We start from the raw sequence: 15116 nt of genomic DNA, 5'->3' as shown, positions 1-15116 counted from the left end.
CATCTTACCAACATTTCTCTAACACAATTAGGCATGGGCTCTAAATGCTGGTCCAGCCAATGAAGCCCAGATCCCTTGGAGGAAAAAGAAAAAAGTTCTGAGGAATTCTGAATTCAACGTTTGGTGCTACCTGGCCATAAGAAGCTACTTAACTATGGATTTTTGGATCATTATTGAGGAGTTACTTTTGCTCCTTCAACTAAATGCATAAAGCTAAATATATCTGTCAATTATCATCAAAATAAATATTATATAACCAAGTTGATAACATGCGGAGGTTTATTCCTATGATTGAAAATCAGTTGATGAGTCTTTGAAGCAATGAAGTTTTCAATTGATGCTGAGGTCCAGATTGGAAGCACCCACAACAGTTGTTGTGCCATTTTGTTGCCATGATCTATACCTATTTTCAAGGAGGCCTATTAGGGTTGGATCGACTGCATTCTGACAGGCAGAAGATATCGAGGGGCCTATTAATGCTCCAATCCCACTCCGACTGGGATTTCCAGTTGGAAAAGTGGGAAGCCCACATTGGCATGGGCTTTCAGCAGAACAGCAGTGTTGGAAAAGAGGAGGAGGCCATGACTGTGCATACAAAGAGCTGCTTCTTCACCTGTAATAACTGCGTCCAGCCAAGATTGCAGCTAATGACTATCCCGTGGAGGCGTTGCCCCTCCAGGCTCAAGCCCAGGTATTTGTGACCATTTTACAAAACTTCTCCCTCACTGTTTCCACCTTCAGGTCAGTAACTCCCAGCTGAGAAGGTAGGGCTGCTAATTTGAAGCCTGATTGGACCCTCCATTGACAGGAGCCCACCCAACATCCCTCTCTGGCATTTAAAAGGGGGCAGGTATGGAATATGGCATGTGGGGTTTTAGAACATAGAACATAGAACATAGAACATTACAGCGCAGTACAGGCCCTTCGGCCCTCGATGTTGCGCCGACCTGTGAAACCAATCTGAAGCCCATCTAAACTAAACTATTCTGTTATCATCCATATGTTTATCCAATGACCATTTAAATGCCCTTAAAGTGGGCGAGTCTACTATTTTTGCAGGCAGGGCATTCCATGCCCTTACTACTCTCTGAGTAAAGAACCTACCTCTGACATCTGTCCTATATCTATCACCCCTCAATTTAAAGCTATGTCCCCTCGTGCTAGCCATCACCATCCGAGAAAAAAGGCTCCCACTGTCCACCCTATCTAATCTAATCCTCTGATCATCATTTTGGCCAGAACAATCACCAAATCAGTTCACCATGTCATTCCCAACTGATGCACGAAAATGTGGTCCTGGGTTTGGTACAAAGTCAAATCATTTCTGCATGAGTAGATGCAATTGAACATATATGCACAAATAAACAAACATTTTTAAAAAGGCAACAACATAATCTAAACAGACACACTCTGGAAAAAGAAATTGCATTAATAAACTTACTGAATTTACTGATTTGACAATCCTCTTTCCTTGATTTACTGGGTCGTCATATTCAAGCACCACAGCACAGCATCCACAGGCACTTTCAAAACACATGGTTTTTGTTCCATGAAGATGTAGCATGAAGTGCAAGAATGCAGCCAGCGGCATCCGTGGATCAGTATTTTGAACTGTTTTGAAATGTTTAGAAAATATGAAACATGAGACAGGACTGGGAAATGGAAACCCATTAAACCTTAGCAAAGATACAGTGGAGAGTGTTGAGTTTTTAATTTTATGTAACCGCTTATCTTTCAGGTGTAATTGTAATGACTAACCAATGACTTAACAAAGTCCAAAACACAGAAGCAGCTTAGTGGATCCAACACATCTATCCCTGTGTTTATTTTCTACACAAGATACCTTTATCATTAGATGCAGGCCAGCCTTTATTGCCCATCCCTAATTACCCTTGAGAAGACAGTGGCCAGCTGCCTTCCAGAATTTTCATCGAGTGACTGGGTACCTGTGAAGAATCACCAATATAATTTCAAAGAAAGATGGTATTTGACTTGTATGGGAACTTATAGGTGGTGCTGCACCCTAGCCTCCTTCAGCTTTGTTTTGCAAGGTGGTCAGGGACTGGAAGGTTTCAAAGGAGGCTTGACCATTTCCTACAGTGCACCTTGTACACCATTGCCATCGATAGTGTTTTATGTGGTGAATAGGGTGCTAATCAAGTGGAACTGTGTTGTCCTGGATCTCTTTAAACTTTATTAGCTTTTGGAGATGTACTTATCCAGACAGGTGAAGAGTATTGCATCAGACTCTTCATTTGAACCTTGTGAATTAGTTGACAGGCTTTGGGAGTCAAGAGGTGAGCTACTCATCATAGACTCTAGCCTCTGACATGCTCTTGTGACCTTGGTACTTATGTTGACTGCCCAGTGAATTATTTGATGATTGGTAACCCTCAATAATGGTAATGCTGTTGAACATATGGGGGAGATAGTTACACTGTTTCTTGCTTGAAATGGTCATTGTCTGGTATTTGTGTGGTACAAATGCTACTTATTACATATCGCACAATCCTGAAATTTGCTCTGGTCTAACTACAGATGAACACATTGCATCAATATATGAGGAGTTGAAAATTTTACTGAACACCATGTAATCATTAGCAAACATTCCTATTTCTGACACAATAATGGAAGGAAGGTAATTAACAAAACAGAGATACCCTGGATAACCATAGTCATCTACCTCTGTGTCAGGCTCCAATGACTCCAACCAGAGGAGAGCTTTCCTCAATTCGCAATGACTTTAGCTTTGGGTAGGTAGGCTTATTGGCATCACACAGTCTAATGCTGTCTTTATAGCAAGGGAAGTCACATCACATGTCTTCCGAAATTCAGTTCTTTATTTCTATGTTTAAAGGTAAGCTGTAAAAGTTTGGAACTCTGTGGCCTCTGGTGTTGGTGAACAAGTTATTGCTGAGTGGTAGCTGCTTGATAGCACTGCTCCTTCTATCACTCTGCTGATGACAATGGGCGAAAGTCCTCAAGATTGGACTTGTCCTCCTTTTGGTGGGTGAAACATACCTGGGCAATTTTCTAAATTGTAGGGTCAATATCAATGTATGGTCTAACCAAGTTTCTGGACAATCTTAATGTAGATTCTTTGCATTTCTATTCTATCTCACCAAAAATGAACCCCAGTGTTCTATTTGATTTTCTTAAAATAATATCATTAATCTGTGCCATTAATGGGTTTGCCATTCCTTGGTCAATGCCATTTCATTTTGTCTGTTTCATTTTGTTTTTTAGACTTTTGCTTGGTCCACCTGATGGGCATTCCAGACCATTTTAGAAAGGTTCTTACAACAATTGACAATGATTTCACGGTCAGTGTTTCTTTTAGTCATTGAATTTAAGTTCTGTTGTATGTTTTGTAGAACCAACTGCCACCAGCCAATGGCTGAGAAAGAGCGCTGTCCCAAACCTGCTTTCTATGTTGGGTTTAAGGATTATCCGTCTTCTCTTGACGTTCAATGGCATTACTGTCACTGAATTATCCATTACCAACATCCTGGAGATTATTGACAAGGAACTGAATGATATCATCCATGTAAGAACCAGGGCTACAAGAGCTGGTCAAACTGTAGGAACCCTACAACCTCGCTTCCTGTCTCCTCAATGTCTGTCTACCAATCTACAATGCACAATTCAGGAATGCAATAAATATTCTACTTGTCTGGACGGTGCAACTGCAACAGCACTCAAGAAGCTAGACAATATTTTTGATAAAGGAACCCGCTTGATTGACACCCTCTCCACCACTGTTAGCATCCACTGCCTTCACCAACGACAGCCAATGGCAGCAGTGTACCATCAACAAGTTTACTGAGAAACTCACCAAGGCTCCTTTGTCAGTCCCTTGAAAATTCACGACCTTTACAACCTAGAAGGGTAAGGGCAGCAGATGCATAGGAATATCTCTATCTGCATATTCCTTCCAAGCTGATGTGGACTTGGAACTTGCATAGCTGTTCCATCAATGTTACTGGCTCAAAAATCTTGAAGTGCCTTCCTAACAGCACGGTGGGTGTACCTATGCAAAAAGGACTTCAGCAGTTTAAGAATGCAAATACCGCCCTCTCAAGAACAATTAGGAGTTGGTGAAAAATGCTGGTGTAGTTAGCAATCCCCTTTCCCATTAACAAATTTAAAAATTCTCTCTGAAGATTCCTTTTATTCTTTTTACAACTTGTTTTTTGATTTCATTTTGTATTATCAGCAAATTTAGCTGTACTTTCCATTCAATTCATTAATATAACTTGCAAATCATTGAAACTGCAGCATTGATGGCTGTGGCACTTCATTTGTTATGACTTGGCAAACCAAAAATGAACCAAATATGCCTACTCTGTTTGGCGTTAACTCTACAAAGTTCTATTCATTCAAGGGCACAACTTAATTTTAATCAAGAAGGGTCTCAACCACATTCTGAAGCAGGAAGCAGCACCATGGAGAGGAGGCAAGCCAATTTAATATTGCTTCACAAAAAAAAGGAAAGCTGAGAGCAGCTCAAGAAGTGGTACACAGTGGCCAAAGGAGTGCAGAGGTTACATACAGTGCGTTCCAATGGCATAGAATCTAGTGGGGCAGAAAGATTAGTGGTGAGTCGAAGGGGTCACAGAAAATAATGATAGTTCTTCTGAAGATGAGAAAAATCATTTGAGAACATAGGGCTGAGCTACATGGAATTGGAGATAAGTGAATAGTATCATGTTTAGGTCAAAGTGGGTGGAGTGATTAGTTTCCTATTATTCTGCCTTTTTCTTGGAAATTTGTTCTTATTTGGGTGGGTGCAACAGCTGAAAAAGAACATGTCACAGCTGCTTGTGTGCACAAGCACACAAAAGGCGTGGCCGTTTACTGTATTGAATCAACATTTATGGGGTTAATTTTAATTTCACAATTTTCAACAGTGTGTCTCCAACTGTCAGTATTTGTGTTGCTAGTTCAGTTGTAAAGGTGCTACACTATGTCTTTTTGCATTCACAAAGAGAATAAAACTGTTTCCAAAGCAAAATGAACATGGGGCCAATGTTCTGCTACTTCCCTGAAGAACACAAATCTACAAAACAATGCAAGGAGGTAAGGGATGGAAGCAATTATATTAGGCTGCTACTCCCATACAAAGTTTAGAGATACCTGACAAATGGGAAAGCAATAGCTGGGCATGTGTGATGGTGAGACAGGAGTGCCCCTTCAATCGCATTTTTGAGCAGGAATGCTAGTTGGTTGTGCATTCAGACGAATGCAAGTAAGAAGCAGATATTAAACCTTGTCCCTTTCCTCATAAATAGGAGATTCGGTCGCCAAGATCGAACAAGAAAAAAGTAAAGTAAATTAATTTTTGTAACCTTCACCGACCAATGGGTTTTGTTGTATAGTCGCTCTTTCTGGCCATTTTGCAAAGGACTCCTGGCACTCAGGATTTTGGATTTTCCTTTGGCTGAGATGTAGAACTGGAAACTGGTGAGGTCCAATGAATTGTCCCTAAAAAGTGTGTCAGCTCTGCAACAAGGTCCCACCTCCTTGTGATTTTGGAGGAGGTGGCTGGACTTGTACTCTGGTCAGCTTCCCAGTCATGATGGCTCAGCAATAAATCACACAGTCAAACTAATTCGTCAGTGGTTCCTCAGAATCAAGAATGACGTCTGTCAGCCTTCAAATGACAGAGGAGCATAATTTTATATCCATGTGATTTTGCACAATGGCACAACTTTGTTGCATTGCGAAATGGAACTGTAAGACCCAGGGTTGACTTCATTCTCCTCCCTCTGTGACTGCCTTCAACATTGTGGTCATGTTGCTGAGCCTCAAACTGTCCTGCACCTTGCTGGATCAGGAGATACCATACTGAGCATTGTCAATTTTCTCCTCCCAGACAGTGGTGCCAATGCTTCCGTGCTTTAGCATGACCCCCTTGAGTGTAAACTTATCCCCTTCCCTTTGGCCATCCTTTAAGTGTTGGCCAATATAGAGCTGGGGAAGACAATATGCCTAGGGAGAGGTTTTCAGGCTTCTGGATGCAATTCCCCATCCATCAAGATTGGCTCCTCAGGAGCAGGGCTTCAGGGAGACATGGTTGCATAGACGGCACTCCTATTTGATCCTTAGGATCCAAAACAGGAGCCACAGTTGAACCTTTCTTAAGGGTATTTGTATGATTTAAGTAGTCAGTCCAGGTTTTGCAGCAGTATAAGAAGATGGTTAACGTAATAGCCTTATTGACCAGGGCCTTTGTTGATTTCCCAAGGTCCCTGTTGTCAAAGACATATCACCCAGCTGGAAGAAGGCAGCTCTGGCACAGGTGACATGGTGCTGGACTCTGCCATCACTAGTAGTCCTTTGCAAAAGGTGGCTGCTGAGTTGTGGGAATTACTGCACATACTCCCAAGCCATTCTATCAGTGTGAGTGGCATGAGTGATGCTCAATTGGCTTGGGGAAAGCTGGTGGAGATTCTTTGTCTCAGAAACATTTAAGATCAGGCCAACTATCACATTGGAGGTGTTTAAAAGGTTGAGCATTCTGGAGTGAACCATCACGTAGCAGTCATCTGCAAACTGAAGCTCATGGACGTGAATGGTAGGAGCAAATTACCGCAGATGCTGGAATCAGAACTGAAAACAACAAATGCTGGAGATCACAGCAGGTCAGGCAGCATCCATGGAGGGAGAGCAAGCTAGCATTTCCAATCTAGAAGATTCTGCATCAGAGCTGATGTGAAGTGTGGAGGGGTCAGCCTTTATGCAATACTTGGGGTGTGTGGAGTGCTGGGGGAGAAAGGGTGTTGATAGTTCAGATTAAGTGATTGGAATGTGAGAAAGGCAGAACAATGGCGTGTCTAACTGCCAGACTTGAAAGAACAGACAGTCCCACTGAGGTGGGGGGTGGGGAAAGAGGACATGGTGACAGAGAATGTAAGAAGTAAAGCTAAAAGAAAGGAAGGAATGTTAGTTAGTTCACAATCTGAAGGTGTTGAACTCAATATTAAGTCTAGAAAATTGGCCTTGTTGAATGTACTTGGTCAAGAATAGACATAGCTAATGACATTGGCTTTCCCCATGACATTTTTGACAATATTTCCACTCCAGACTTTGAGATCGTTTCCAATTCACATATTATAACTCCTAGGATAATGACATCATTGTCACTGGGGATAGAAGCAAGGAAGCTATCATGATCAACGTAGAACCTCTCCTTGACTTCATAATTGTAACCTGAAGTTGGGGTGTATGTGTTGAGAACAGTGGGATATTGGTTACGGCTGATTTGGAGATGTAGGATCATCATCAACCTCTCACTGACACACAGAGGACATTCAGAGAGCATCTCAATGATCTGTGATTCAAAATCCAAAACTGAATCCGTGAAAGTGGGAGCTCACAGTCTAGATCCCTTTCCAGAAGAAGGCCATTCTCAGCTGCCTCTTCCAATGAGCTACGTTTCCCTAACAGCAGAAATGTTGATGTTGGGTCTCACTAGCTGCCAGGCCATGATGATTATTCTTCTTTCCAGATGATCATACGTTGGGCTCTCAGCAAATGTTTGCATATTCTAGGTCCTAAAGTTTAGCTTTATTGTATTTTGACTGCAAGAATGCTAATCCTGCAGTGTGTGGTTTCTCAGCCAGGAGAGAGATGAGACAGGCTAGTTATGGGTCACATTTACCAGCCAGTTGTTCATTCAGGGTGAGAAGGGGCTAGCCTGAAGAGATCTACTCAAACGCAGATCCAGCTACTGCAAGGCGCACCTGTCCTAACAGAGGTGCCTGATGGCCATTGTGTATCTGCCACCTATGTGCAGAATCTTGGCTATAAAACTACAAAGCCATAAGACAAATCCAAGGCCATAATGACAAATTCAACCTGGCCAATTACCACGCATTAGTACACTCTCAATCATCAGTAAAGTGATGGAAGGTGTCATCAACAGTGCTATCTAGCAGCACTTGCTCAGCAATAACCTGCTCAGTGATGCCCAGTTTGGGTTCCGCCAGGGCCACTCAGCTCCTGACCTCATTACAGCGATTCAAACATGGACAAAAGAGCTGAATTCCTGAGGTCAGGTGACAATGACAGCCTTTGACAACAAGGCTACACTTGACGGAGTGTGGCATTAAGGAGCCCAAGAAAAACTGAAATCAATGGGAATCGGGGGAAATCTCTCAGCTGGTTGGAGGCATACCTGGCACATAAGGAGATGGTTGTGGTTGTTGAAGGTCAGTCATCTCAGCTCTGGGACATCGCTGCAGAAATTTCTCAGGGTGGTATCCTAGGCCCACCCGTCTTCAGCTGTTTCATCAATGACCTTCCCTCCATCATAAAATCAGAAGTGGCATGCTTGCCAGTGATTGCATATTGTTCAGGACCATTCATGACTCCTCAGGTACTGAAGCAATCCTTGTTCAAATGCAACAAGATCTGGGCTGACAAGTTACAAGTAACATTCATGCCACACAAATACCAGGCAATGATGATCACCAATAAGTAACAATCTAACCACTGCCCCTTGACATTCAATGGTGTTATCATCACTAAATCTTCCACTATTGACATTGAATTTTATGATACAACCTCAAGGACTCCATCCTGCACTCAAACTCACATTTGAAATCAAGCAATCAAATGTGTTTGCTTACTTTTGATTTTAGCTGAAAATTCTGCCAGGTGTTGCCTACCGCTGTCTATTATAAGTTTATTTTCACTGAGTAATATAAGCATGGGGATTCCTACAGCTCCACGCACTATATGATTGCCATTGTTGACAACCTTGTAACTATTGAGCTATTCCTTACTGTGCAGCCTTGATGCACATCAAAACCATCCTGCAAAATAGTGGTTACACCGATAAGATCATTTCTCACCATACACCACGCTAACTCATTAATGGGCCTAAGGCTATCACTTCCAATTCTGAGAATCACACATAATTCTGGAAGAGTAAGGTACCTTACAAATTTGCACAGCAGGAAAAGACAGCAATTTCATGCTGCTACTTTGCAACAGCAACAAAAAAAGGGTTGTCACCATGGACAGGAGGTGGCTGCCAGGTATATCACATAAATGAGTCATGTGGTATATGAATTTCACTACAGTATACTGATAAATGCATTTAACACACATTGCACCTGTTTCAACTTAATAAGACTGGCAAAACAAATCTCTGGTTCATTTCTCAAGGTAAAGCTATTAGCAATCAAAGTCAACCTACCTATTTTAAATTTTATAAAAAGCCTGGCGATTGTCAAGTATTAAACTGTCAGTCATCATCTAACTGGTGCATGTCTCCACCCACGAGAGTCCACTTGCCAACCACTCAACACTTTCCTCTCATACCACATAAAACATTGTTCCCATTTTATTGGTATTCTTGTGAAGGTCCTGACAAATGAAAAATGAAAGATTCAACAAAATGAGCTTATTATATGAGGAGTGGTTGAGGACTCTGCTCCTCCGATGCTGTCTGATCTGCCGTACTTTTCCAGCTCCACATTTATTGACTCTAGCTTCCAGCATCTACAGTCCTTACTGTCTCTGGGTCTGTACTTGATGGACTTTAGGAGGCTGAGGGAGCATCTCATCGACACTCACATAATAATTACAGGCCTGGATAAAGTGGATGCGGAGAAAATCTTTCTATTAGTAGGAGAGATTAGGACTCAAGGGTAAAACCTCAAAATGAAGGTCAGTTAGTGAAATATGCAAAAATGAAGGGTTTACATGCACACAACTGAATTTTAATAGCACAAATTTAACTTAATACTTTATTTCATTACTAATTTTTATTTTACTATTCTTAGTTTATAGTAAAGGTTACAGTAATAATTCCCAACATTTTACTTCATCTTCACAAAAGCTACAGCCTCTGAGCCAATTTCACACAAACACAAGAAATAAGAGCAGGAGTAGACCCCATGGCACCTTGAGTCTGCTTCTCCATTTAATACAATCCTGCTGATCTTAGGTTTCAACCTCACCTTACTGCTATATTTCTCAATTCCCTGAGACCAAAAATCTATCTATCACAACCTTAAACATATTCAACAATGGAAAATCCACGACCCTCTGAGGCAGAAAATTCCAAGACCCACATCTCTTTGAGTGAAACAAATTCTCCTCATTTGTCCTAAATGATCAGCTCTGATGATTTAGCTTCCCTGGCCCATGGAAACAATGTCTCAGCATTTACCCTGTCAAATCCTTTCAGAATTTTGCACATTTCAATGAGATCATCTCTCATTTTTCTAAATTCCTGAAAATATAGGCCCAATTACACTGTTTCTCATCATAGAACAACCCCCTCATCCCAGGGACTAATTTAGTGAACCTACGAGTAAATAGTTTCCTTAATGTGATAAACAAAACTGCATGCAGTACTCCAGATGTGATCTCACTACAGCTATGTACAACAGTAATGAGACCTCTTTATTCCTATATTCCAAACCCCTTACAAAAAAGATAATATGCCATTTGCCTTCCACATTCCCTCCTATACTTTTTTTTTGATCACTGGCTGGGCCAGCATTTATTGCCCATCTCTAATTGCCCTTGAGAAGTGTCTTCTTGAACAGCTGCAGTTCATGCCAACTCTCTGCACACCCTGAATGGGCACACACAAATTTTTTTGACTATCAAAGCTTTAAAATTTTACTTTAAACTCAAATGTCATTCAGATCTCTTTATTTCTGGGATGGTGGTGTGTTGGGAGAAGTTGAATACATCAGTAATATTTTATGCAGGAACTTTTGAAGCTGATTCAAGGATTGGGTGAACTGTTTCCTATTTTGCTTACATTTGCATACAAAGTGAGGAATCACAAAAGCAGTACCCAGTCTTACTTAAACTATCAAACAAATTTTGTGATAGAAACTGCCTTTACTTGTGATTCGATATTCTACAACTATTCACAAAATGTTTTTTTACCGTCATATAAAACTCCATTCACTTGAATCTGGTATTGAAGTTTAGCAGGGCTATCTCTTGTTTTGTCTTTCTTTCGTCTCTGAGATGAGGCAGTCTCCATCACTAAACACGTGAACAAACAACAATTGGAACAAAAAAAAAGCACATGTTCAGAAAGTAAGAAAAAACTCAATTTGTGCATCATTTGACCTTTTAGGGCTGTACCATATTTTCCTTCATTCCATTAAAATAAGAGCAAAGTGCTGTGTATATTGGTGATCTGAAATAAAAAAAACAGAAGTGCTGGAGAAACTCAGATCTCAAGGTGTAGAGCTGGATGAACACAGCAGGCCAGGCAGCATCAGAGGAGCAGGAAGGCTGATGTTTCGGGCCTAGACCCTTCTTCAGAATGGAAAACTCAGCAGGTTTTCCAGCATCTATGGATAGAAAAACAGTGTATACATGTTGCTTCCAATATGAGTCTGCTTCAGAACTGAAGTAGGTTGGGAAATTACAACTTTAACTTGTTCTGAAGGAGAAGGAGGGACAAACTTAGTAGCTGGTGAGGGTGCTCAGATTAAAAGACAAAACGAGTGGTATTAATAGTAAAGGAGGAATATAGGTAAGAACAGGTGTTAAAGGTAGGTGCTACTAGCAGAAAACATTGACTGGGAGGTTGAACACTTGCCCTTTTAACTTGTCCCTCCTCATTTATGCATTAACAATCTGGAAGGAACTGCGGGCATTGTTGCTAGGTTTGCAAAGATAGGTGGAGGAACAAGTATTGGTGAGGAGATGGGGAAGCTGCAGAAGAACTTGGACAAGCAAGGAGAGTGGGCAAGGAAGTGGCAGATGGAATACAATGTGGGAAAGTTCGAGGTTATGCACTCTGGTGGATAGAATAGAGGCATGAAATATTTTCTAAATGGGGAAGGGCTTTAGAAATCTGAAGCACAAAGGGATTTGGGAGTCCTATTTCACAATTCTCTTATGGTTAACATGCAGGTTCAGTTGTCAGTTAGGAAGGTAAATGCAATGTTAGATTCATTTCAAGAGGGCTGGAAAATATTGCAGAGATGTACTGCTGAGACTGTATAAGGCTCTGGTCAAACCACATTTTGGAATATTGTGAGCAGTTTTTGGCCCCATATCTAAGGAAGGATGTGCTGGCATCTGGTTGGGGAGGGGTGCACAGGAGGTTTACAAGAATGATCTCGGGGATGAAGGGCTTATTATATGAGGAGTGCTTGAGGACTCTGCTCCTCCGATGCTGTCTGACCTGCTGTGCTTTTCCAGCTCCACATTTATTGACTCTAGCTTCCAGCATCTACAGCCCTTACTGTCTCTGGGTCTGTACTTGATGGACTTTAGGAGGCTGAGGGAGCATCTCATCGACACTCACATAATAATTACAGGCCTGGATAGAGTGGATGTGGAGAAAATCTTTCTATTAGTAGGAGAGACTAGAAGCCAAGGGTAAAGCCTCAAAATGAAGTGATGACTTGTTCAAAACTGAGATGCGGAAGAATTTCTTCAGCGAGAGGGTCATGCAAGTTTCAATTTTTGAGGAAGTTTGGTAATCTGTGTTGAATTGTGCCTACCCTTGTGTCCACTAGGTGCCTCTTCCACTACAAGGTCAAAGTCACATAACTCAATATCTAAGAATAAATTTTAACAACTTCAATTGTCATCTGAGTAAATAGTTTACCTTGCCATTAACACTTAGTAAAGGCTCACTGAAGCTGGTTCTGGTGTGAAATTTACTCCAACGTACTTTAATGCTGATAGCTTAATTTAACCCCTATAGCGCTTCAAATTTATTGCATTTTCTGACATATTCGAAACGTAGTCAGATCTAGCTAGCTAAATCTAGCTAAAGTTTCTACTTAATGACTTTTCACCAGGATGACAGCTGTAGATTAATGTTTGTCTATGTCAAAAACAAGTCTTTTTTTTAATCTAGGCCATGAAGAAACCAGGATAAATGCCCAACAGCAACTTGTGTTCAAGTAGCACCTTCAGTAAAGCAAAATATCCAAGGTACCTCATTGGCCTGTCATCAGGCAAAAATTGACAAAAGGGCAGGCAAGTTTTAAGGGATATATAAAGGAAGAGATCAAGGTTGATCAACTGAAAAGTTGAGGAATGAAGGCAAAACCACACAATAATAGAAGGAAGAAAGTGAAAGAGAAAGATAGCACTAGAGTTTGAGGAGTTTTCTAAAAATTTCGGACACTACAAGGATATGACCACATTAGGGTATGGTACATGATTAGAATTTTAATCTTGTGGTTGTTGGCTGGTAACCAATGTAGGAATGATGGAGTAACAGTGTCTGACGAGAGCTAAAATACAGTCACAATATTTTTTAAGAATTCACACTAATGGAGGATGCAGCTGGGAAGCCATCTGGGACAGCACAGACAGTCAGCTGTGGAGGTAACAAAAAGCATGGATGAGAGTTTGAGCATTGGGGTGCAGACTGGTGACAAGACATTTGTGGAAGTTGTTGGTTTTGGTGACAGACAGAATATGGGTCAGAAGCTCAGCTCAAGTTCATATAGGTAGTTGAGCCTGTGAAAAATGAAGGCCCATTTCTAACACATCTTGAAAGACTTCAGGAAGTCCCAAAGCACTTTACAATAAATGCGGTACTTTTGAAATGTAATTGCTGCTGTAATGTTGGAAATGTAGTCTAGTTAATCCTGAGAATGTGAACTGAAAGCAGCAAGGAAGCAATGGCCAGGGACTGGAGTTTGAGGTGGGAGCTGTAGACAATGGCTTATATTTTGTTGGAATAAGGCACCTTGTGCCTTGACTATTTCAAATATTTTCCTCAACCTTCAGTTCAAAATTTTCTTGCGCCACAAATTGCTGGAAGAGCATACGATACAACTACTGTTCAAGTCAATCTCCAAATCTAAGGTGACTTAAAATACAGAAGCCTCGAAAAATAGGGTAAACAAGAATCAAGTTAGGTACAAAAACAAAAGAAAGAGAGAGAAATACAAACAGAAAGGAAAATCAAAACATTAATTAAATGTTAAATAATCTTAAAAATGTACAAAAATGAATTAATTACCTGCAAGAAACATAGGTTGTGGTTTAAACATTTCCCCTTCTGAGTTGGTGAGACTAAGTAACTGCAGGAAAATAAGTTGTGTTATCTACAAGTTCCTGTAATCATTAAGTACCAGTCATAATGTTATGCATAATTTTAATTAATCTAATCGCAAATGCAGCAATTTCATGAAATTTGCAGATAATTTGATGACAAGCTTTTCCCTGAGATTAGTGTCACAGCAGTGCAAACAGTTTGGCAATTCATGGTGAGCTATTTTCCATATTACAGAATATTGGTTACTTAAGTCTAAGTGATGGTATGTGCAATATATTCCTTGCGTTTTCTCTGTAACTTCTATATGTATTTATTTAATAGGAATTTGATACAATTAATACAATATTCTTCACATGCACAATTACCAAGTGTCGCAGCAATTACACAAATACAGCAATTTGACTAGAGGTTGCGTCCCTGAACAGACTTGTGCGATACTAAATCACCTAACTATGTTCTTTTAACTCACTGCACTTACTACTTGCTTATTTGTGAAACATGTTTAGAATACAAGGTTAAACTAATATGTGTTAAATTAACATTATTTTCCCATAAGGAAGCATGTGATAATGGTGAGCTACATTTCTAACCCATAACTTTTACATTATAACTCTATTGCTGCTTTGAACTCAAATGGCCCAAACATCCTCTTGCTAATTATTACGTTTTTTTTGTTTACCTCCAGATTACTGATCCTCTATTTCTACAGGTGGCCCCTGATCTACAAATGTCCAATTTAACAAATGCTCGTACTTATGAACATGACCCCAAACAAGGGTGTAATTTTAAAGATCGACAAATGAACATTTCCTGTACTTATAAACGGCTACTTTTATATTGTTCTGCATTGTGTTCCAACTTGCATACTTGTAAACAGGCTCAAGAACGGAACGGAATGCTATCCCCTATTCCCAATTCCTTCGCCTCCGCCGCATCTGCTCCCAGGATGAGGCATTCCACTCCCGTACATCTCAGTTGTCCTCGTTTTTCAAGGACCGTAACTTCCCCTCCTCGGTGGTCGAGAACGCCCTCAACCGTGTCTCCCACATCTCCCGCACCTCATCCCTCACACCCCGTCCACGCAATAAAAACCAAAAAAGAA

At 40.8% G+C, this 15116-nt stretch overlaps 1 protein-coding gene and 1 long non-coding RNA gene across 3 annotated transcripts in view; one reads left to right on the top strand and one right to left on the bottom strand.

Moving 5' to 3' along the window:
* LOC109936268 (xanthine dehydrogenase-like) overlaps nt 1–14112 on the bottom strand; it is a 116350-nt gene extending 102238 nt beyond the window's left edge. Inside the window, exons 1-3 of the mRNA XM_048595100.1 lie at nt 13979–14112; nt 10918–11019; nt 1442–1611 (exon numbers count right to left, since the gene is read on the bottom strand). Coding sequence (XP_048451057.1) covers nt 1442–1611; nt 10918–11019; nt 13979–14009 — 303 coding nt within the window. The 5' untranslated portion in view covers nt 14010–14112. The remainder of the gene's footprint in view (nt 1–1441; nt 1612–10917; nt 11020–13978) is intronic.
* LOC125482795 lies at nt 13043–14856 on the top strand. Of its 2 annotated transcripts, none has more exons than XR_007261769.1 (3): nt 13043–13155; nt 14159–14225; nt 14700–14856. It is a non-coding gene; the product is annotated as an uncharacterized LOC125482795 (long non-coding RNA). The 2 variants fall into 2 exon arrangements; XR_007261768.1 differs by lacking the exon at nt 13043–13155 and adding an exon at nt 13367–13821.
* Nucleotides 14857–15116: the final 260 nt, after the last annotated feature.

Source organism: Rhincodon typus, chromosome 3 (assembly GCF_021869965.1).
Source record: "Rhincodon typus isolate 14 chromosome 3, sRhiTyp1.1, whole genome shotgun sequence".
In the NCBI taxonomy this organism is placed as follows: domain Eukaryota; kingdom Metazoa; phylum Chordata; class Chondrichthyes; order Orectolobiformes; family Rhincodontidae; genus Rhincodon; species Rhincodon typus.
The sequence above is the reverse complement of the archived record's forward strand: the minus strand, read 5'-3'. Positions and strand labels throughout refer to the sequence as shown.